Below are 19,365 nucleotides of genomic sequence, written 5' to 3'. Positions count from 1 at the left end.
TATTGTAAGCGTTGGCTCACCTGTTCAAATAAGACGAGCAGCAAGGTAAACAAACTCCAATCTTCACTTTCCACAATCAGGCCCCAGTTCACATCACGAATCGACACCATGAGCAACATGATGTCCCACCAGGGCAGCACTTTTCGGGAACATCTTCCCGACTTGAGCATTGCAAGATTCACCACCATGCAGAAACAGAATGCGCACGAGTATGCCCAGGCATTCAAGAGCAGTGGCCAGCCACCTTGGCTTCATGGCCTATACCTACACTGGAGGAGACTCTTCGAGGAGCCTTACAAAGGCATCACCAATGACGGTAAATGTTAGACCCCCTGTTGGTAATAGCGCGGAAAGCTGACACAGCACAGGCAAGGTCCGCGATGGCCTCTACCAGCTCCAAGACGAAGGGGTTCCGATAGAAGCCATCACCTCAGCGGCAAACGCCATGCTCGACAGGTTATCTGAGAGCCAGAGGAAGGTAACCTGTTATCACATCGACTCCCCAGAATGGCGATCCTGGTCAAATCCAGAGTTTCTTCTCAGCGATAAAGGCATTCGCCTTGATGAAATCACCGCCGAGCTCAGAGAGGACGTTCTCGGAGTGCTCAAGACAACGCTCTCACCGGCAGGGTACGAAAAGGCGGTGGGCGCTACGAGAGTCAACCACTTTCTAGGAGAACTCGTGAAGTCTCCGGCTATTATGAATGAGTACTCATACAACTTTGTTCTCTTCGGCCAGCCTTCGAAGACCCGGCCATGGGGCTTCTCCTTCTACGGCCATCATCTCTGTTTAAACATTTTTCTCCATCAGACTCAAATCATCATCTCTCCATCGTTCATAGGAGCGGAACCCAACCTCGTCGACCAGGGCCCCTACAAGGGGACCAGAATCTTGAACAAGGAAGAATCACTTGGTTTGAGGCTGATGCAGGACCTGCCAAAGGACCAACAGGCCAGAGCGCAGGTGTATAAGCTCATGAAAGACCCTGCCATGCCCCATGGTCGATGGAACCATGATGACCAACGCCATCTGTGTGGAGCGTACCGCGACAATCGGGTCGTTTCCAACGAGGGAATCTTAGTGTCCCAGATGACGGGTTCACAACAAGACATGGTTCTAGCTATCACGGAAGAGTTCCTTATTTATCTACCAGAGCGGGCCCGCCAACTCCGGCTAGAGCAAGTTAAGAGCTTCTTTAGCGAGACTTATTGGTGCTGGATCGGAGGATATACGGATGAGGATCCATTCTACTACCGCATCCAAAGTCCAGTCATTATCATCGAGTTTGATCACCATTCCGGCGTCTTCTTGAATAACCCGGAACCCGCCAAGTTCCATATCCACACTCTGCTACGAATGCCGAATGGGGGTGACTATGGGATGGCGCTGAGGCCTTTGATAAAGGGGCAAGAGCAGGCATTCCTTTGGGAGGGATGAATGCCTGGAGAAGTGATGTCGCGAGTCTTTGGTACGGCATTTCGATTAGGGTCGACAGTTGATCAATTTCATCCCATGCTTAACTTTGGAAGAAATAATGAAATGCCGCTCAGCTAAATACGGTCGCTTTTCCCCATCAACTTCGTTGGCCCTTCTCACACTTAAGTTTCCAGATATTCTACGGGACCACTCTCCGACTTTGAAAGGCTTCGTCAGTTTAAAAGTTGGAGGAAATTTATTACAGGATGTGTTCATGCATTTGACTGCCTGCTTATGAACTACTAAGCATTGAATGAATGTATATAACTTGACATCAAGACCGGTTATCCTCCCATAGATTCTTCAGTCGTGCCTACCTCCCAGCGGGCCAACACTCTCCCTTCGTTTCAGAAATTCCGTTATTATTCAGCAGGCGTTACCTCTGGAACAAGTAACTCGCTGTCATACTCTCCACCCATCCATATCCTGACCTCGCCGAAACTGTGGCTCGGTCCTTTGAACTGTGTCATGTTTTCTTGGTCGGTAAAAGTCGTGCCTTTGACTGCGAGACGCAGTGTGTCGCCAGCTTCCCAAACGGTACTACTAGGCCATAGCTCGATGTTGACTTCAACAATGTCCTGGGGCCGCAGCCAAAGACGTCTCTGGTGAAGATGAACTGGCCTCTCGGGGGTGCTTTTGGCAGTGTCCAGTTCTCGGTGAGATGCGCGTAACCACCCAAAGGTTGCATCGGCTTCCAACTGTTGCGTGGAATTGTAGAATTTGGTAGCCTGGCCCTCCTTGTCGATTCGTTGCAACGCGACAAATAAGTCCACGTCGGGGAAAGAGAGCGCTTGGATGAACAATTTAACTGAAGAATACCCCGTTATTTCGATACGCCGGCCGATCTTGAAGTCGAAGAAAGCCGCGGAACTGGACTTGTGTGCTATGAACGACACGCTTTGTGCAAGACTGTTGCTGGCACAGCCTTCATTGAGCGTGAGCTTGCTATCAGCCGAGAGTCGATACTTGGTAAATTGCGCCTTGGGAGGGAAGTCGATTTCTAGCCGCCGTGAGCTCTCTGTGGCTGACGTTCTAACAGCCATCTCAACTCTAGACCATGTGTCCACATCGTTGGAGACGCGTTTCAGGTAGCGGTCCCAAAATAGGCGTTGTTTGTTGATATTTTCGTCCTTGTAAAACTCGGACCATTCTCGACCGGCCTGCGGAGGGAATACAAGTAAGCTTCTGTAAGGTGACATGGCGACTTGTGTGAGAAAATCAGACTTACGTGAATGATGAGGTACTTGTTTGGTGAGGACATCTTCTTCCAAGCCTCAATTGTCCCGCGAAGATGAAGCCCCAGCGATGACCATCCCGTCACCGCCAGTACGGGGACATCAATCAGACTCCAATCCACCACCTTGGACTGCCAATACTCGTCAAATAATGGATGCTCGAGACTAGCCACAGCATGATCCTCGGTCACACCTAGGCCATTCCCTGTCATGTTCATCCAAAAGTGCTGAAATGGGACGTTGGGGATGCCTCCTGGTGCATTGACTTCCCGGTAGATGTCCGAGATGCCTTCCCAGATCATGATGGCCTTCAAGTGAGGTGGTTTCAGCACGGCAGTCTGGTATGCGGACATTGCGTAGTAGGACACTCCGCCACCCCAACCGATGTCGCCGGTGGACCTAGATGGACGTCAACTTGGTGACAGCCATGGTATGCTCGTGACTTACCACTCCTGCTGCGATGCCCACTCAACGATGTCATATCCATCCCTGCCTTCCTCTGGCGAGATGTGGTTCGAGGCGTCGCCCTCAGACCACCAGGTGCCCCTTGGATCGACCAGCAAGAAGGAATAACCCCATTCTCCGCACCAAGGAAGAGGGTCAGGTAGTTCCCAATGAGTATGCTGGCTAAGCTTCTCAAAGTCGACTCCCATGTTCTGAAACCTCTCTCTAGGAACAGCTCCGTGCTTTCCGAACGGTGCGAATAGCACTAGGGTAGGGGTATTGGCTTTGAGATTGGGATCGGGACGATACACGTCGGCATAGAGCAAGATACCGTCCCTCATCGGGATGGCTATATCCTTCTCGAATAGAGTCTTGCCATCTTCGAGGAGAATAGTCTCATGCTTGAGTGGAGGAGCTGGTCGGAGAGGTGGTGAGACCTGTTTGTAGGTTAGCAAGCATAAGGGAAAGAGAATGCTAGAGAGTATGGCAAACCTGCTGGGGAGGCACAGCCTTTCGGTAGTAGGGAGAGTGAGAGTGGGTGTTGGCAGCCATGGCAAGCGAGACTTTAGTACGTGTTGTTGATACCTAGGTAGGGTACATGACTATCATGGTGGAGGTAGTGGTGGGTTTTAACCCATAAATTCCATATTGAGCTGGTGATAGTGGTCAAGAGAGAGGCCGGCTTCAAGAGCCAATCGGATTTCTGATTTCGGAACCAATCGGATCGCGTGTTACGGAAGCCAACCTCGACCCCATCGGGACTTGTTCCCCACGATTTCATCTCGGACTACGGCTTGATCAGATTCTGGGGTACAGTCTGGGGAAAGATGGTTGACCCCAGATCCAGGGTTCTCTGACTGTATAAGACTAGTCTCCAAGTCGCGCTCGTTTCGTCCTGTCCTTCCCACATCATCACCATTCACTGAACACAACGACCAAACATGAGCGACATCAAGGCTGATGACATTCAGCTTGAGCATGCCCCAGGCACGACTCGCCCCTCGGGAGCAGCGGATTATGACGCTGGTGACTCTTCGAGCTTCCATGAAACCTATAGGCTGTCTGTCCGGACCTACATGGTCTTGACTACCATGGCCTTTGCTTGGGGCACTTGCACCATGGCAAACATCGGTCCTTCGACAACATATAGCTACGCTGTCAAGGCCCTGGGTGGCGAGTCCATTTCGACCTGGATTCCCAACGCGAGCCTCTTTCCTATCATTGGACTCCAGCCGATCTGGGTGAGTAAAACTGAGGAAGGAAACGCCATATCTACTTCGCTGATGAGGCCGTCCAGGGATCTCTCGCGGATCGCTTTGGTAAGAAGTGGTTCATATTATCGGGTGGTGTCGCCGGCGTCATTGGTAATGCCGTCGCTGGCTCGGCCAAGTCCACAGAGGTCATTATCGCGGGACAGGCACTCAACGGCCTTGGCTCTTCTCTTTATGTGAGTTGCGTTGTTGTCCCAGGCCAGGCGGGTGGGTAATCTTCATACTGATATTTTTGCTTCAGTTACTTGTCATCCCTTCTGGTATGGAAATCGTCCCAGCATCGCACCGCAGCTTTGCACAGGGCTTCATGGGTTCTGTAAATGGTATCGTCTCGATCATGATACTTTTGGTTTGTGAGTTGACTGGCTCGCCGCTTTTTGGTGACGGCTCCCGAACTGATACTTGGCTCTCGTAGCTGGCACGTTTGCCAGAGCGTCCTCCTCTGGCTGGCGCTGGGTCTACTATTTCAACGGAATCTTTTTCGGCGTCGTGGGTGTCTTTCTCTTCGTCTTCTACGATCCCCCACCCACCAAACTGCGACGCGAGAACACCACCGGTCAGGCTCTCAAGTCTATTGACTTTGCCGGTGTGGCATTGTTCCTTTGTGGCATCATTCCACTTGTGGTAGCTCTAGTCTGGGGCGGTCACACATACCCTTGGGACAGTCCCCGAGTTGTCGCCCTGTTGGTTCTGGGATGTCTATTCCTCGTCGGGTTTGGCGTCTATGGTAGGTTAATGAAAGCCTTTAAACACATCTCGGCTCACCGTTGGATAGAGAAATATGGCCGCTCTGACGGGCTCCTCGATCACCGTTTCTTCCTAGAACGAAACTACCCACTGGTACTATCTGTCGCCTTTGTGGATGGTATGCTCCTTTACGGCGTCAATGCCTTCCTCCCTCAGCAGGTTGGCGGGCTGTTTACACATGACCCCATCATGGTCAGCGTGTATCTGGTATGTTCATAATAACACACTGGTCCTCTCATTATTAGACCCTCCTGACTGTTTGAGTAGCTGCCCTTGAACCTATGCGTGATCGGTGGCATAATGTCTTCGACTTACGTCCTCGGGGTTTTGAAACATTACCGCATTCTTCTGATCTCTTCTCTCGTGCTCATAGCACTCTTCTGTGGACTCTTAGCTCTCGTTAATGCCGACCGAGCTGTGATGCTCCTAGTCTTTACAGGCTTCATTGGACTAGGAGTTGGAGTTACCACGGCTCTTCCCAATGTTGTTCTGACATATGCGGTACCGCCACATTTGATGTAGGTTGTACTTTCCAAAGAGAGTTACAAGACTAACACCCAATTTCTTAGTGGCACAGCAGGAACCTTACTGGCATCATGCAGAGGTCTCGGTGGGACCATTGGCATCACCATCTTTGCTACAATCAATGGGAATTATATGTCGAGTAAGCTTCGTGTCTACCACAGCGCGATATGTATTTCATTTACTAAATGCCTCCAATAGGCCATCGCATCCCCGACGTCACACAGGCTGTGGTCAATGCTGGGCTTCCGGTATCATCTGTAGAAGAGTTTGTGGCTGTTTTCTTGAATGGCAACAGTTCCGCCCTGACTACTATTGCTGGTGTCACACCTTCAGTCATTAAGGCAGCTGAGCATGGCCTCGAGAAAGTCACTGCAGAGTCTTTCAAGTTTGTGTGGATTGCGAACGCTGTTATTGCAGTTGTCACAGTTATGCGTAAGTACACACTCTACATACTATTCAGCGTTTTTCCTCTCTTCTCTATACGACGGATGACAACTAACAAAAAGTATAACAGTCACATGCTTCCTTCAATCTGTCACGCACCATATGACAGGTCATGTTGTCGCACCTCTTGAGCAAGGTAAGCTGCGTGAAAGTGCCATGGTCAAGGACATAAAGCATTAGGCAATCAAGCTACGGTCTAGGACACAGAGCATCGCGAGGGCAGGGTTATACACTTGTGGAAAGCAAACTAGCACGGGATAAAGCGGTGAGAATGAATAGTCAACTGCTGGGACTGTTCTGGAAGTCGACCCCGAGTGCAAATTCTTCAAGGCTGGCGGTGACATCTCGTGGGTCGGAGCGACAACTCGCCAGGGTAGTTATGCAGAGTACCAGCTCGTCAGCGAATTTAACTGCGCTCACAAACCCAAGTTGCTCAACTTATCGAAGCGGCGAGCTTTGGCTTGACTTTTGGAATAGCCTATCACTGACTAGACATGTATACATCCTGGCAAAGACTGAACAATATGTTGATGCTATTGCCAGAATCTGCGCACCATTCCGCAAGGCTTGCACCATTGTCCAGGCTGACATCAGTCTCTACGGAACCGAGTTCATGTCCAAGTCAATGACTTTCTCTTGGGACTGGCTCGGCTCTGCGGCGTATCATCGCACTAATCTTGAAGGCTATCACAAAGTGTTTACAACCTTGTCGCGTCTGATGGATGAGCGAAAGCTCGTCCTAACTCCTGGCAAGCGGCACAAGTTGACTCTTGCAGGGCTAAAGGAAGCTCATCGCCAAATCGAGTCCAAGACCACTGTAGGCAAGGTTGGTCTCGGCGTGGACGAGCCGGGTGAGGGTGTTCCCTTTGCTTGAGAGATTGCCCATGGCTTTGTCTAGGGGCTGGAAGCACGAGGCCGACGTCATTACTTAGGATTGATTGGACCAGCATCAAATATACATGCGTCAATTGACCTTGGGTACCACTGTCTGTATAGGAAATGCCCCACCGATTTTACGACAGCGGCTCCAGCCTCAAGTTTTACTCAGAGGACGTGGTCTTTCACAATCAGAATAACACGGTCTATCACGGAGGCGACGAGATGTGGGCCTGGATGAAGAAACTTTTTGGTGTGTTCGAATGTATCCATCACGACTGGGTCCAGTTCCTGGAGATTGAACGCGACGATGGCATAAGCCAGATATGCACACAGAATATTCGAAACCTGTGGCTTCGCGGAAATAAGGAGAGGAAGCCAACGGTCAGCGTTCCTGTCACCATGATTGCTATCATCGGGAAGAGTAACGACGAGAAGACTCTAGAGGGATTGCATTTCAAGGAGGTCTGGCTGTATTGGAACACTGCTCTGCTTTTACCCTTTCTCCCAAAAGAAGCTGTGGTCTTTAAGATGGAGAATATCTTGCATGCAAATGAGGAGTAGAGTGATAGTAAGACACTCAGTAGCTACCATATAACCTTGCTGCTGATTTGACTGGGACCCGCCCTTGGGTTCAGAACAACCATGAGTTGAATAATGCTGAAAGCGATGGATCAAAGTGCTCAGTCATCCCTATCGTCATGATAGTAATTTTCAAGTCCTCAAACGACATCAGAGTCTAGAGATCAGGCCCGTGAGAATAGAAAGAGACACTGCACCTAAAGACAGGAGGCGTACGATCCGCTAATCTATTCTGTTTTTTTTTTTTAATGACATCGCTGTCAGCCACATAACCAAAGAACACACTTGTACGATCCGCTAATGCGTTATTTCTCCGACAAACGAGGCCTAGGGATCTCGAATGTACGGAAAGGGCTTCACATGGGCAAGCAGATAGTCGGCAATTGGGTCTCTGCTGTCCCTGGTATCATGTCCTCTACCAAAGTGTGGTAGAGTCAGTCACGCAATGCCCACCTGGAATGAGCCCACCTGGAATTACCGTAGACACTGCCGAGACCAGGTAGAGCACAGGATTGATTAATATGCACCCGGCGTCATGACATTATCGCTTACAGTGTTTAGTGATTATCCCACTAGCCCTGAGTGGTTGGTCACCTCGCAATGCCTGTCCCTCATTTACTCTGGCTTGAGTCGGCTAGATTACTGAACATGCCGGCTTAACCATTGGGAAACCACGTGCGGCAAGGTTATAATAACGACGATGCCTTTGACGGACCTTTGCTGGACATGCATACCACTATTCACACAAATCATCACTACGCGAAGATAAGTCTACAATACAAAGTATTTTTCAGCAAGCATACTTCGTCTACCCGAACCAGACCAGCCGGTCATGACAATCTAAAGTGGGTTCCCACCACATCTACCTTAATCTACAGAGCCAAAGACGCTATATTAGTCGACGCGCAGTTGACATCGGACGCGTCACATAAACTTCTAGACTAGGTTATTGCGAGCGGGCACAATATCACACACATTTATATCACTCATGCCCACGGCGACCATTTCTTCGGCAGCGCACTCATCCTTAAACGGTTCCCCGACGCGGTTCTGGTCGCAATCCCCGAAGTCGTGGCCAGAATGGAACTTAAGACTACGCCAGAACGTCTAACTGGTATCTAGGAAATATTATTTCCTAACCAGATCCCCCAGACATTAAAGGTCGCCCGGCCTCTTTCTCGGGACTATTTTAAACTAGAGGGAGAGAAGCTAGAAGTAATTAGGACTGGCCACATAGACACGGATAACACGACGACTCTTTGGGTTCTGTCTATTAAGCTCGCTGTGACGGGCGATGCCGTATATGTAAACACCCACCTATACTTGGGCGAGTCGGGAATGGCCGCCAAGCGGAGCGAGTGGATTAATGCGTTAGACAAGATAGCCGCACTTGGACCTGAGCATGTTGTGGGTGGGCATAGTGATCCGAGCATGGGGTTCGGCCCTGAAGCCATCTACGAGACAAAGACGTACTTGGAGAACGTTGAAAAGATCAGTTCTAACGCCGGTACGGCTGAAGAACTTTATGAGCGGGTATTGGAGATTTATCCCGAGCGTCTGAATCCAGGATCTCTCTGGGCAGGTGCTGTTCTGATCAAGAGGCCATAACTTGGCCATACTAGGCGATCCAGCGACTTACAGGTAGTCATGCAAAGTGGCGGTAGTCATTCATTCATGCTCATTCCTTTAATCTCTTGTTCCTACTGATCTATTGTTCGTCCCTTGCTCTAACTCTCGATGACTATCTACATTTCAAGGCTTCCAACAAAGTCAAGAATATTGTTTCGTAGACCATCTGTGTAGCCAAGAACTAAGACCATAGAAAGAGTTAGCCCTGTACCCTTAGCCCGCAAGCCTCGGCTGGCGGATCAATTACGAGACAAGCAAGCCCGCCTTGTTCTCTGGTTCGACCCTTCTCCCCTCTGCTTTGCTGCCACGCCGTTCCCAATTAATACCTGTCGCCCCCAGAACCGGGCTCAGAATGCTGGGGAAACTATCTGTGCCACACAATACGGCGGGGAGTTCCACAACAGCGGTTAATGGGTTGAGTCAATGACCCAATGGGTGGCTCTGAGATTTGCATTTGCTGACCTGCTGAAGTAGAAATCCTTTTCAGTCCATCGTCTCCACTTTGATTCCTCCTGTATGTGCTAGGCTTCGTCATCAGTTGGGCCTGTGGGTACGAAGTGCGGGATAGCTGTAGAAGCCATCTGTATCAAGCTCGCGAGCTGTACCGAGATAACCGAGGCTCTCAGCCTCTATCAACAATTTCACAACCACCCCTACCTAATTCGATGGATGAGCCCATGGAAGGATTCGGTACAAAATCTCGCTGAGATTTGGTAAGGGGAACAGGCAAGGGTTGTCAATGGTGGCTAGCAGAAAGCGAGGTCAATCTCGCCGAACTGACTTAGGTGTTACGGCACACCTTCAACCGTTACACCACAGGGTAAAAGATTGGATATTGATCGCATTAGTAACAATCAACTAGGTGCACCGGCTGCCTTGTCAACTGTCCGGGGGACCAGGCCGTGACACTAGGTCGGGACCAGCACGGCATAGGCTGTGCCTTGATACTGGCCCGGCCGTGATAGTTACTATGACCTTAATTGACAGCCAGACAAAAGCCAGAGAGACCTAAAGTGGATACGCCACTTCAATGAGTATTTGAAGATGTGTTTTTCAGGCTCTTTTAATCTCCTTATCCCAGAAGAACATGCGGCCACCTGCGGCCGCAAGCGCATTCCATGATATCCCGGTGGTCATACTAATCATTAAAGCAGCCCAGTCTCTTTTGCCGAGGCGTCTATGATCGCTCTTTGCTAAGCTAATATCACTAATCTCTTTTCAAGTTTGGCGGCCGAGAAGATTATTAAATGCCGGTCAAGGCAGGGCCGACGACGGAGGAGTAACTGGCCGACGGAAGAGAAACTGGCCGACGGAACGATAATTAAGCCGGGTATTCTAAAGCCTTGTCATTTACCGTTCCGTTGTCTAGCTATACTTGGCGATCACAGTGATAAATAGAAAGTTACTTTCTCACCTGGTTCGGAAAGTTCATTCATCTCCGCGCAGCCTATAATTCCCATTTCACCAAAACATTTTCGGGATTTGAGCTTGTTTTGAGATCGACGCAAGAACACCAACTCCACAAAGCGGCTCATCATGGCGGAAACCACTCCGCCAGGTCTAGAGGGCATTGTCCAGCACCGGTATGCGCAAGTTGGCTCCCATCGTTACCACTATCTGCACGCCAAGCCATCAGGAAAGCTCAAGGGGACGTTTTTTCTCTTTCATGGCTTTCCTGATATCTCCTACGGATGGCGCTATCAGATAACCCTCCTCCACTCTCTCGGGTATGAAGTCGTTGCCGCCGACATGCTCGGTTTCGGTCGGAGCAGTGCCCCTACCGACCTCAAAGAGTACGCCGCCAAACTACATGCCGACGAAATGGCAACCCTCGCCGGGCGAGTGGCTCCTGGACAGCGCATCTTCGCCGGTGGGCACGACTTCGGCGTTTTCGTTGCGTATCGACTCGCCATATACCACCCCGACCTGGTCCAGGGCCTTTTCGTCGCCGCTATACCCTTCCTACCACTGGAGACTAAGTTTGAGTTTGCTGACCGGATCGGCGACGAATCTCATTCTGCGATTGGGTACATGCGCCAGTTCGGCGGGCCGGAGTTTCATAAAAACTTCGTCGGTCAGGACAAAATATGGCACCTGCTGAGCGCATGTTACAACGGAACAACGCCGGAGGGTGAGCCAGGAGGCAGCCCCGAGGTAGGACTCATACTCGATAGGCTGCCACGAATTGGACTCTCACCAATTGTGACTGAGGAAGAGTTGGCGTATATTGTTAGCGAGTACGGGGACTCTGTTCAAGGTCCTTTCAACTGGTATCGTTTGTCGAAAATCAACTTTGATGCAGACCTGCCCGCCGCTGAAAAAGGCAATATCAGATTCAAGATGCCTACGCTGTTTGTCGCGGGCAAGGATGACCCATACTTGCCTCCGTCTATAACGGATGGGATGAAAAGCTACTTCGACGATCTAGAACTGCATGAAGTTGACGGGACACACTGGGTGCTATGGGATGCAAGGGACAAGGTTAATGAGCTGCTCACCAAGTTTCTGTCAAGATTCACAGGTCTGAGTTAGGCACCTGAGCCCTTGCCCCGGGGGAAGTTACTATGCACGACAGCTTTTCTACTGTGAAACTTTCTATGCTATGGAAAGTACTCGCATATGGGACATGTTCACGAATCGTTCAAGGAGAGATTGTTATGTTTAGGAGTACCCGAAATACTGACAATCTCATCAATGAGCCTCACGGGCGACCACTGAGATCGTGCAACATGCCTAGTATATGCACACGTTCATTTAGCGCCCTCATAGACAGATAGACCACAACTATCAACACACTTGGTTACACAAAGCTCACTTTTGCACATTTCCAGACCGTGATCTACATTGCTCACTACGACGTTTTGATCTACTAAATCTTACGCCTCCTAGGTGCGTGCTTCACCGAGAGTCACAACCGCCCCTTAAAAGGGTAGCTATTCCTGATGGTGAACTTGGAATCTTAAATATGGCTACTCATGTTGGATAGCTTATGTGAGCACTTGATGACCTCAAACATCCCTGTGTGTTGCGTCTCTCTTCCCTGTACTCCCGCCCCTTCAGGTGAGGGAGTCCAGGTTCTCCTTCATTCCTCATATGAGCCAGCTGCCCAAGGGCTCGGCGAGCCCCTGCCAAGTCGGCACCGAATGCCCCTTATTTCTCATGTGACTCCCTGGAGCCCTGGATAGCTCTCTTATCAGGCGAACAACTCCATACTAATCGCGTAGCTACTACTGCTCCTGCTGGTTGCAGGCAGATCTATCATCTTGAATTATTGAACTTCCTTGAACTGGCTGACAATAGCCTCGGATTGAACGTCACATTAGGTACGGACCCTTGAAGCGTATGTTAAGCCCACGTGGTCCTAGTAAAACCTTACGAAATTGCAGCCTTCATAGTGCAGAGAGAAGACGATCTTCTGGCTTAGTTAACCCATCAAGGGCCGGGCTGCAACTATTATAAAGAACAGATTCTCAACACATCATAACATCATGACCCAGTGTTAACACTGTGGCCTTTTTGAACCTTCTGCAACATCAGAAGAAGCAGAGAGAAGACTTTATTGTACAGAGGCGTTGCATTTGCAAGCCACTTACTGTTCAGCACTGAGAGCATCATCAATGAGCTTCCAGGTATGATCTGCCACCTTCTGCCTCTGCTCCTCTGTCCAAACGGCCTTGTTGGCAACCAGATGCCCCTTGCCATCAATAGCACTCCAAAACTTGCCTTCCTTTTCCTCTGATGCTGTAGACTCATATGTACCCTTCAGCAGATTCTCAGCGCAAGTCGCAGGCGCCACCCCGGCCAACCCGCCAACCACCCGGGCCGGCAGCCATAAATACCATTGACGTTTGCGGTCAAGGTAGGTCTTCACAAGGCCCGGGTAGGCATGAACGAAATGCCGTTTGTTCCCGCTTTGCGCAGCAAATTGCTGGACCATGGCGTCGGTCATCGAAAGGCAGTGGCTCGCCGCATTTGCAAGGCTGAAGTTTGTTTTCAGGTCTAGGTCCTCCCAGTTCAGCTTAGTCGGGCTTCCGCGGATCGAGTCTAGCACAATGATGACCTTGGCGTCGTCCTTTAGGACGGGAAGTAGCTGGCGAATCAGCAGCTGACGGCCGTAGTAGTGTAGGGCCATCTTGCGATCAATCCCCTCGGGGGTCTCGGTCCTCCCTGCGAGCGTCAGGATGCCTTGCGTCAAGACAAGCAAGTCTAGCTTAGGCTCCTGTGCCGCCTTATAGGCGTCCGTATACGCCTTAATAGCGCGCATCGACGATGCATCTAGTTTCCGAAACTCGATATTGGCGTGGGGGATGTTCTCGGGCTTTGTGCGGCCGCTAATAATGATGGTCGAGGACCTGGCTTCTGCAGCGACGTGGCAGGCGATGGCATAGCCGATGCCGCTTGTGCCGCCGACCACTAGAGCTCTTGTGACGCTTGAGGACATGATATTGATCTGAATGTAATGTAATTGATTGATGAAATAAGTCGATGGAGAGACATTGCTATCGGCCTGGGTAATAATAAATATATCCGTGACACGTCTATGTGTTGCCTACTACCCTAGTAAGTACCTACGGAGTAACGGTAGAGTATATAATCTAGTCCGGTAGATACGGAGTATGTACGTAACTTCGTCCGGTATTACGGAGTGGGTATGTAATGAGTTGGGGGGAAAACATACTAGGCTATTTTAGGGTTATAGAAATCTCTTAATCTAACTCTATAGTAAAGCCTATCTCCTGAGATATAACTAAATAATATATAAGTATATTTATATATACCTATACTAATATTTAATATTTTATTTATTAATATATAAATATAAAGTTATTAAAAGTATATTAAAATTATTAAATAAATATAATAAATATATTCAAGATATAATAATAACTATTAATAAATATTATATTAATTTTTATATAAAAATAAAAAAAATTATTAATTTTTTTATTTTTTTAAGTTATAATACTTAAAGGAAAATAATATATTAAATTAGCTATTTTAATTTATAAAGTAGTTCTTATAGCTTTAAAGTGCCTAAGGGTATTTTAAATACTTAGGTATTTTATATAATATATAAAGTTATTAAAGCTTAAAAGACTTATAAAGTCTATAAAGTATTACCTTATTAAGGTAATAATAATAAATATAAGCTAAGTTAATAGCTTATTAGAGCTAATTATAATATTAAAGTTACTAAGAGGATATATATAAAGCGGGGAAGTTAGCTATAAGGGGAAAAAATTAAGGTTTTTAAATTATTAAGTTATAAAAGTAACTTAAGCTATTAAGGAAAAAGGTTTTAATTATAAAGATATAAAGGTTTAAGTAATAGAGGAGTATAGGCTTAGTTAGAGCTTAAATATAATATCTCAGCGAATTACTCAATAGTTAGCGCATATATTATCTTTAAATATAATGGGCTACGTGGTACTTCCGTAGGACGATGACTACTAGAAATCGGAGAACCGTAAGTAGGAACAGGTGCAGGGTATTACGTGAGGTGCTCGTGGTGATCTGGTCTGGTCGAGCGAGCGTCGCAGTACGACGGAGTTATAGATCTATATTTACGGAGAGATTATGATTGAGAGGTCGAGAGATATCTCAGCGCTCCCTTTCTTCCGCTTTCGACAAAGCCAGCCGCGGAGCAAATACTCGGCCTTGATTAATAGTTATAATACTCCTTAGCACTTTCTTATGTACCGGCTACCTCAGCTATCAATACAAATTGGTTACACTCAATACATTTGTGCATATTACCAGACGTGATATTGCCTCTTTATGGTTACGCAATATCCTCCTCTGCTAACATAAACCCTGTACGACCGGTTTATCCCTTGGAAAATACCCTACTCGTCACATGTAGCATCTTCTTTCATAAACTATCTATATATTTCCTCTAATGCCCAAGTCTAATATTGAGAGCCCTGTACTTTAACGTTCTGACTAATTGCGCTTTGTCCGCTCGCGCTGCGAGTATCGTCTGGATTCACCAGTTCATGGGAAACGCGAATGTGAGTTACTAACTCGATTTCATCATCCCTTACGCCCCATTTAGCGTACTGCGATGACAGAGCTTGTCCTTTATCTGTGTTGTCATTTTGGCCTACTCCGGTAATCTTTGTGTGGACACCATAGCCGCTGAGCTGGTTCGAAGAGGAGCGATTGGTAGATGTTTTCGATCGGATGATGAACCTTCGAAGACCGGGGAGACACACGACGATGACGGCGGTGCTCATCTCGGCAAGAGATAAGGTATCTAAGCGCTAGGTCAGCCTACGAATGTTGTAAAGCAAAGAACAGAGAATGCGTACTGCCAGACTCGTCGTCAAGCTCAAAATTGGTCGCATTGTATGCAATGAACCGGGAGAGGCTGACTATCAATGTAATGGCACCCAAAGAAAAAACGCCAATAAGGGCAATCTTTTGTTGCCTGCGAAGTTTCAAGTGCTTGAGTAGAAAGAAGGGGTAGAAAAAGACTACATAGGGCCATGTTAAATAAGATACTTTCAAGTAGGTAGTAGGTGCTTTGGACATACTCAGCAAATCCGTCGAAAAGTTGAGACCCCATTGAATACAAAAAGAAGGGTACGAGTTCCACGCTGACTTCAGCTGGTTTTCGATAGACCTGATATCGGTTAGTTCAAATGATTGGGAAATTCATGCCACTTGACTTTACCAATTATCAGAGAAAGGTAGGCAAATTAGAGTGTTTGTGAGGACTGATGCGAGTAAGGCGCAACCAAGATAAATCGAGGTTACGAGTAACACGCGTCTTAATGATCCAAAAATCCCGGGAATCAATTTCCAGTAAACCAAAACAATGGATATCTTGGGGAAGTAAATTCCAGTGTCGAAAAAGTACTCTGCCACCAATACTATCTGCACTCGGTCAGCGTTGTAATTCTCTTTCACGTCACGCGGTTGCTACGTTGCTATACCTTTAAATACTCTACTGAGTTGACAACGAGTTCGGAACCGACCGCAGGATTCTCTATGAGAATTCGAAGCGCAAGAGTCGAGCAGACAAACCATCCCAAGCTAAAAACCCAACCCAGCCACGCGAAAATATCGGGCACGCTGAGTAGAGACTGCTTCATCAAATAATTCGCCCAGCATCGTAGAAGCAGTACCACCAATGCTAAAACAAGGAGTACTGCCTGGATACCCTAAAGAAATTAGTTAGTATAAGCGGAAAAGACATCAAAGGCAGAAAGAACCAAAGCCAGGATCACATGGATACATACAATGGAAGTATTGATATTCATTGAGGCGACCCGAGTCTTTGGATTTACAACCAGACAGAGAAGCGGGAAAAGAAAAGAGGGACATGGTTCAGCTGCAAAAGTTGGATAAAAAATGCACTGGGGGGCATGGCAGTATATTTAGCCATTAAACTTCGACTAATATGGACCTAACTTGGAACCGAGGGGCTCGAGCACTTGCATAAAACGTGGTGGAAAATGATGACAGAAATCAGAAGGTTAGTTTCATAATTTTCGGAGCTGAAGACCCACTCCCCCTGTAAAAATCGAAGTTAGCCCCTGCAGACTTGGCATCGGATCGGGGGGCTTCGGCTGATCCCTCCCGAAGCGACTTGGCGCAAATGCCAAGCGAAGTAAGTCGAGTTCTGGAAACTATACATATGCAGTGGTAGTTCTTCCTCTCAAGTATGAAGACATTCATCAGGTTCGACCTGCATTCAAACTCGTGCTTGGAAACTGCATGGTTTGGTTAAGGGCTCGAACTGAATGGCCAGGGCAGCAACACGACATGGGATTGGTGGGTGGATGATTGAACAGTACTCCGTAATAAATAGCACAGCGCAATCCTGACCTTTAGGTGTGTTATGACTGTGTTGTTTTTGTTGGGTTGCTCCGAGGCCTCCGCCCCCTGGCCTTGTGTACCCTTTTGAACAACCACCCAACCCGTATCCGAGACCAAGTTAGTCCAAGTTTGGATTAGACCAAACCTTAGATCTCAGAATCCATGAATCGCGATTCTTGCCTGCAGATTCCGGTATTAGCGCGAGTCATGCCGTCTTATCTCTAGTTAGCACCTGTCAGAGACCTGCTTAGCTAGGTAACAGGACCGACGAGCTAACCGACGCTACGCGACCAACAGCTTACGCTATCTGAATTCAATAACTTCAGGGGCGAAAGCCTACTTCGCCATAGCTAAAATTGCGGATGTTTTGCTTTACGCGGGTAATGATGGCCTCGGGTCAATATTGGAGCAGGGAGTTACTCGGCTCCGCCGGCACAAGCTGGGGCGAACGAAGCTAATGAATCCTTACGGCCTACGCATGCTCGTCGTGATAGTTTAATTACTCTCCGGCTTGACCCATATATAACCAAGCTCCCTCCTTCTAGCTCTCTTAGAACTGCTCATCCTAGACACTCTCGCTACCAACAACCGCCAACATGAAGCAATCACCAGCACAGCTTCTTACTGTCCTTACAGCTTTCCTTACCGTAACCGAGGCAGTCAGCCTTCCGCCGCGAGACAAAGGAACCTGCAAGCAGACCAAGGTTGCCATTCTCGGAGCTGGTGTTGCTGGTATCGCTGCAGCCCAGAACTTGACGCAAGCGAAAATCACCGATTTCCTTATTGTTGAGCACAATAGCTATATCGGAGGTCGCCTACGAAGTCAGAAATTTGGCAACAACCCCAAAACCGGCAAGCCATACACTATCGAACTGGGTGCAAACTGGGTTGAAGGTATTGGGTCGCTCGAGACGCACGAGAATCCCATTTGGGGATTGGCACAGAAGCACGGTTTAAAGACAACTTACGCCGATTACGATGCCCTCGCGACGTTTGACCACAAGGGCGCCAAAAACTGGACCGACAAAATCGCCGAGCTAGACGCCGCTTTTGAGAATGCGTCAGCCGACTCCGGCCGCATCTTGCTGGATAACCTCCAGGATTTATCGGCTCGCGCTGGTCTTCGTACTGGAGGCTGGAGACCCGACAAGAACGACATGTATGCTCAGGCAGCGGATTGGTGGGGATGGGACTTTGAGGCTGCTTGGACGCCTGATGAGAGTGGTCTTGTTTTTGGCGTCGCTGGAGACAATGCCACCTTCGGCTATTTTAGCGATGTCAGCAACCTAGTTATCGACCAGCGCGGTTATAACTACTTCCTCAAGCAGGAAGCCAAGACTTTCCTCAAGGAGAACGATCCGCGACTGCTCCTCAAGACTACTGTTGAGAGTATCGAGTACAGCAAGAAGGGCGTCAAGGTCGTGACCAAGGATGGCGGCTGCATAGAGGCTAGCTATGCTATCTGTACCTTCTCTCTCGGTGTGTTGCAGAAGGGGGTCGTTGAGTTCAAACCAGAGCTGCCTCACTGGAAGCAGAGTGCTATTGACCAATTTGCGATGGGCACATACACCAAGATCTTCATGCAATTCAACGAGTCATTCTGGGACACTGATGCTCAGTATCAGCTCTACGCCGATCCCATTGAGCGTGGGCGTTATCCTCTGTTTCAGCCGCTAAATGGTAAGGGTTTCCTTGAGGGATCCAACATCATCTTCGCGACAGTCACTGGCGAGCAGGCCTATCAGGTCGAGCGACAAACGAACGAGGAAACTGAAGCGCAGGTTGTGGAGGTTCTACAGTCTATGTACCCTGACAAGAAGGTTCATAAGCCTACAGCGTTCACGTACCCACGCTGGAGCACCGAACCGTAAGTTTATGAACATCCCATATACCTAGTTTCCATTCATAACTAACATAACCTGTCTAGCTGGGCGTATGGATCCTATAGCAACTGGCCTGTAGGCATGACTCTTGAGAAGCACCAGAACATACGTGCCAACCTGGAGCGCCTCTGGTTTGCCGGCGAGGCTAATTCGGCCGAGTTCTTCGGCTTTGTCCACGGTGGATATACCGAGGGCCGCGAGATTGGTCACAGAATTGGTAGGATTATCAATGGAGAGGCCGGTGATGATGAGTTTGATATGGAGAGGTACGAGGTGCTGCATGGAACTACTCACGAGGACGAGTATAACGATGAGAACGGGTGGTTGTTTCCTTACGATGTTAATGGTGACAACTGATAACATGCGTGTTTCAGACACTCACAGTACATATTTCATAGTGCCCAGTGCGAAGGTCCATAGTTTTCCGT

At 48.5% G+C, this 19,365-nt stretch overlaps 8 protein-coding genes across 8 annotated transcripts; 5 read left to right on the top strand and 3 right to left on the bottom strand.

The window, feature by feature from the left end:
• Positions 1–120: 120 nt before the first annotated feature.
• Positions 121–1,438, top strand: NECHADRAFT_51556 (uncharacterized protein; the record flags this gene model as incomplete). Its single annotated transcript, XM_003043095.1, has 2 exons — positions 121–316; positions 369–1,438. The coding sequence occupies 2 exons, from the start codon at positions 121–123 to the stop codon at positions 1,436–1,438; spliced, it is 1,266 nt and encodes a 421-aa protein (XP_003043141.1).
• Positions 1,439–1,839: 401 nt separating this feature from the next.
• Positions 1,840–3,708, bottom strand: NECHADRAFT_86248 (uncharacterized protein; the record flags this gene model as incomplete). Its single annotated transcript, XM_003043008.1, has 4 exons — positions 1,840–2,637; positions 2,706–3,111; positions 3,160–3,593; positions 3,649–3,708. 4 exons carry the CDS (start codon positions 3,706–3,708, stop codon positions 1,840–1,842), a joined length of 1,698 nt encoding a protein of 565 aa, XP_003043054.1.
• Positions 3,709–4,097: 389 nt separating this feature from the next.
• NECHADRAFT_86247 (uncharacterized protein) lies at positions 4,098–7,583 on the top strand (the record flags this gene model as incomplete). Its single annotated transcript, XM_003043094.1, has 12 exons — positions 4,098–4,397; positions 4,445–4,603; positions 4,669–4,780; positions 4,843–5,154; positions 5,203–5,381; positions 5,442–5,692; positions 5,777–5,838; positions 5,898–6,131; positions 6,214–6,279; positions 6,448–6,490; positions 6,636–6,969; positions 7,140–7,583. The coding sequence occupies 12 exons, from the start codon at positions 4,098–4,100 to the stop codon at positions 7,581–7,583; spliced, it is 2,496 nt and encodes an 831-aa protein (XP_003043140.1).
• A 744-nt stretch (positions 7,584–8,327) lies between these two features.
• Positions 8,328–9,209, top strand: NECHADRAFT_97077 (uncharacterized protein; the record flags this gene model as incomplete). Its single annotated transcript, XM_003043093.1, has 3 exons — positions 8,328–8,524; positions 8,558–8,672; positions 8,724–9,209. The coding sequence occupies 3 exons, from the start codon at positions 8,328–8,330 to the stop codon at positions 9,207–9,209; spliced, it is 798 nt and encodes a 265-aa protein (XP_003043139.1).
• A 1,557-nt stretch (positions 9,210–10,766) lies between these two features.
• Positions 10,767–11,762, top strand: NECHADRAFT_51532 (uncharacterized protein; the record flags this gene model as incomplete). The annotated part of the gene is made up of 1 exon (XM_003043092.1): positions 10,767–11,762. One exon carries the CDS (start codon positions 10,767–10,769, stop codon positions 11,760–11,762), a length of 996 nt encoding a protein of 331 aa, XP_003043138.1.
• Positions 11,763–12,819: 1,057 nt separating this feature from the next.
• On the bottom strand, positions 12,820–13,671 carry NECHADRAFT_51526 (uncharacterized protein; the record flags this gene model as incomplete). The annotated part of the gene is made up of 1 exon (XM_003043007.1): positions 12,820–13,671. The coding sequence occupies one exon, from the start codon at positions 13,669–13,671 to the stop codon at positions 12,820–12,822; it is 852 nt and encodes a 283-aa protein (XP_003043053.1).
• A 1,468-nt stretch (positions 13,672–15,139) lies between these two features.
• Positions 15,140–16,495, bottom strand: NECHADRAFT_97074 (uncharacterized protein; the record flags this gene model as incomplete). Its single annotated transcript, XM_003043006.1, has 6 exons — positions 15,140–15,486; positions 15,542–15,706; positions 15,767–15,855; positions 15,907–16,109; positions 16,169–16,396; positions 16,475–16,495. The coding sequence occupies 6 exons, from the start codon at positions 16,493–16,495 to the stop codon at positions 15,140–15,142; spliced, it is 1,053 nt and encodes a 350-aa protein (XP_003043052.1).
• A 1,155-nt stretch (positions 16,496–17,650) lies between these two features.
• On the top strand, positions 17,651–19,294 carry NECHADRAFT_51366 (uncharacterized protein; the record flags this gene model as incomplete). Its single annotated transcript, XM_003043091.1, has 2 exons — positions 17,651–18,921; positions 18,982–19,294. The coding sequence occupies 2 exons, from the start codon at positions 17,651–17,653 to the stop codon at positions 19,292–19,294; spliced, it is 1,584 nt and encodes a 527-aa protein (XP_003043137.1).
• Positions 19,295–19,365: the final 71 nt, after the last annotated feature.

The sequence above is a fragment of the Fusarium vanettenii genome (genome assembly GCF_000151355.1).
Source record: "Fusarium vanettenii 77-13-4 chromosome 11 genomic scaffold NECHAsca_30_chr11_1_0, whole genome shotgun sequence".
Classification (NCBI taxonomy): Eukaryota; Fungi; Ascomycota; class Sordariomycetes; order Hypocreales; family Nectriaceae; genus Fusarium; species Fusarium vanettenii.
Note: the sequence above shows the minus strand (reverse complement) of the source record. Positions and strands in the feature narration are given on the sequence as shown.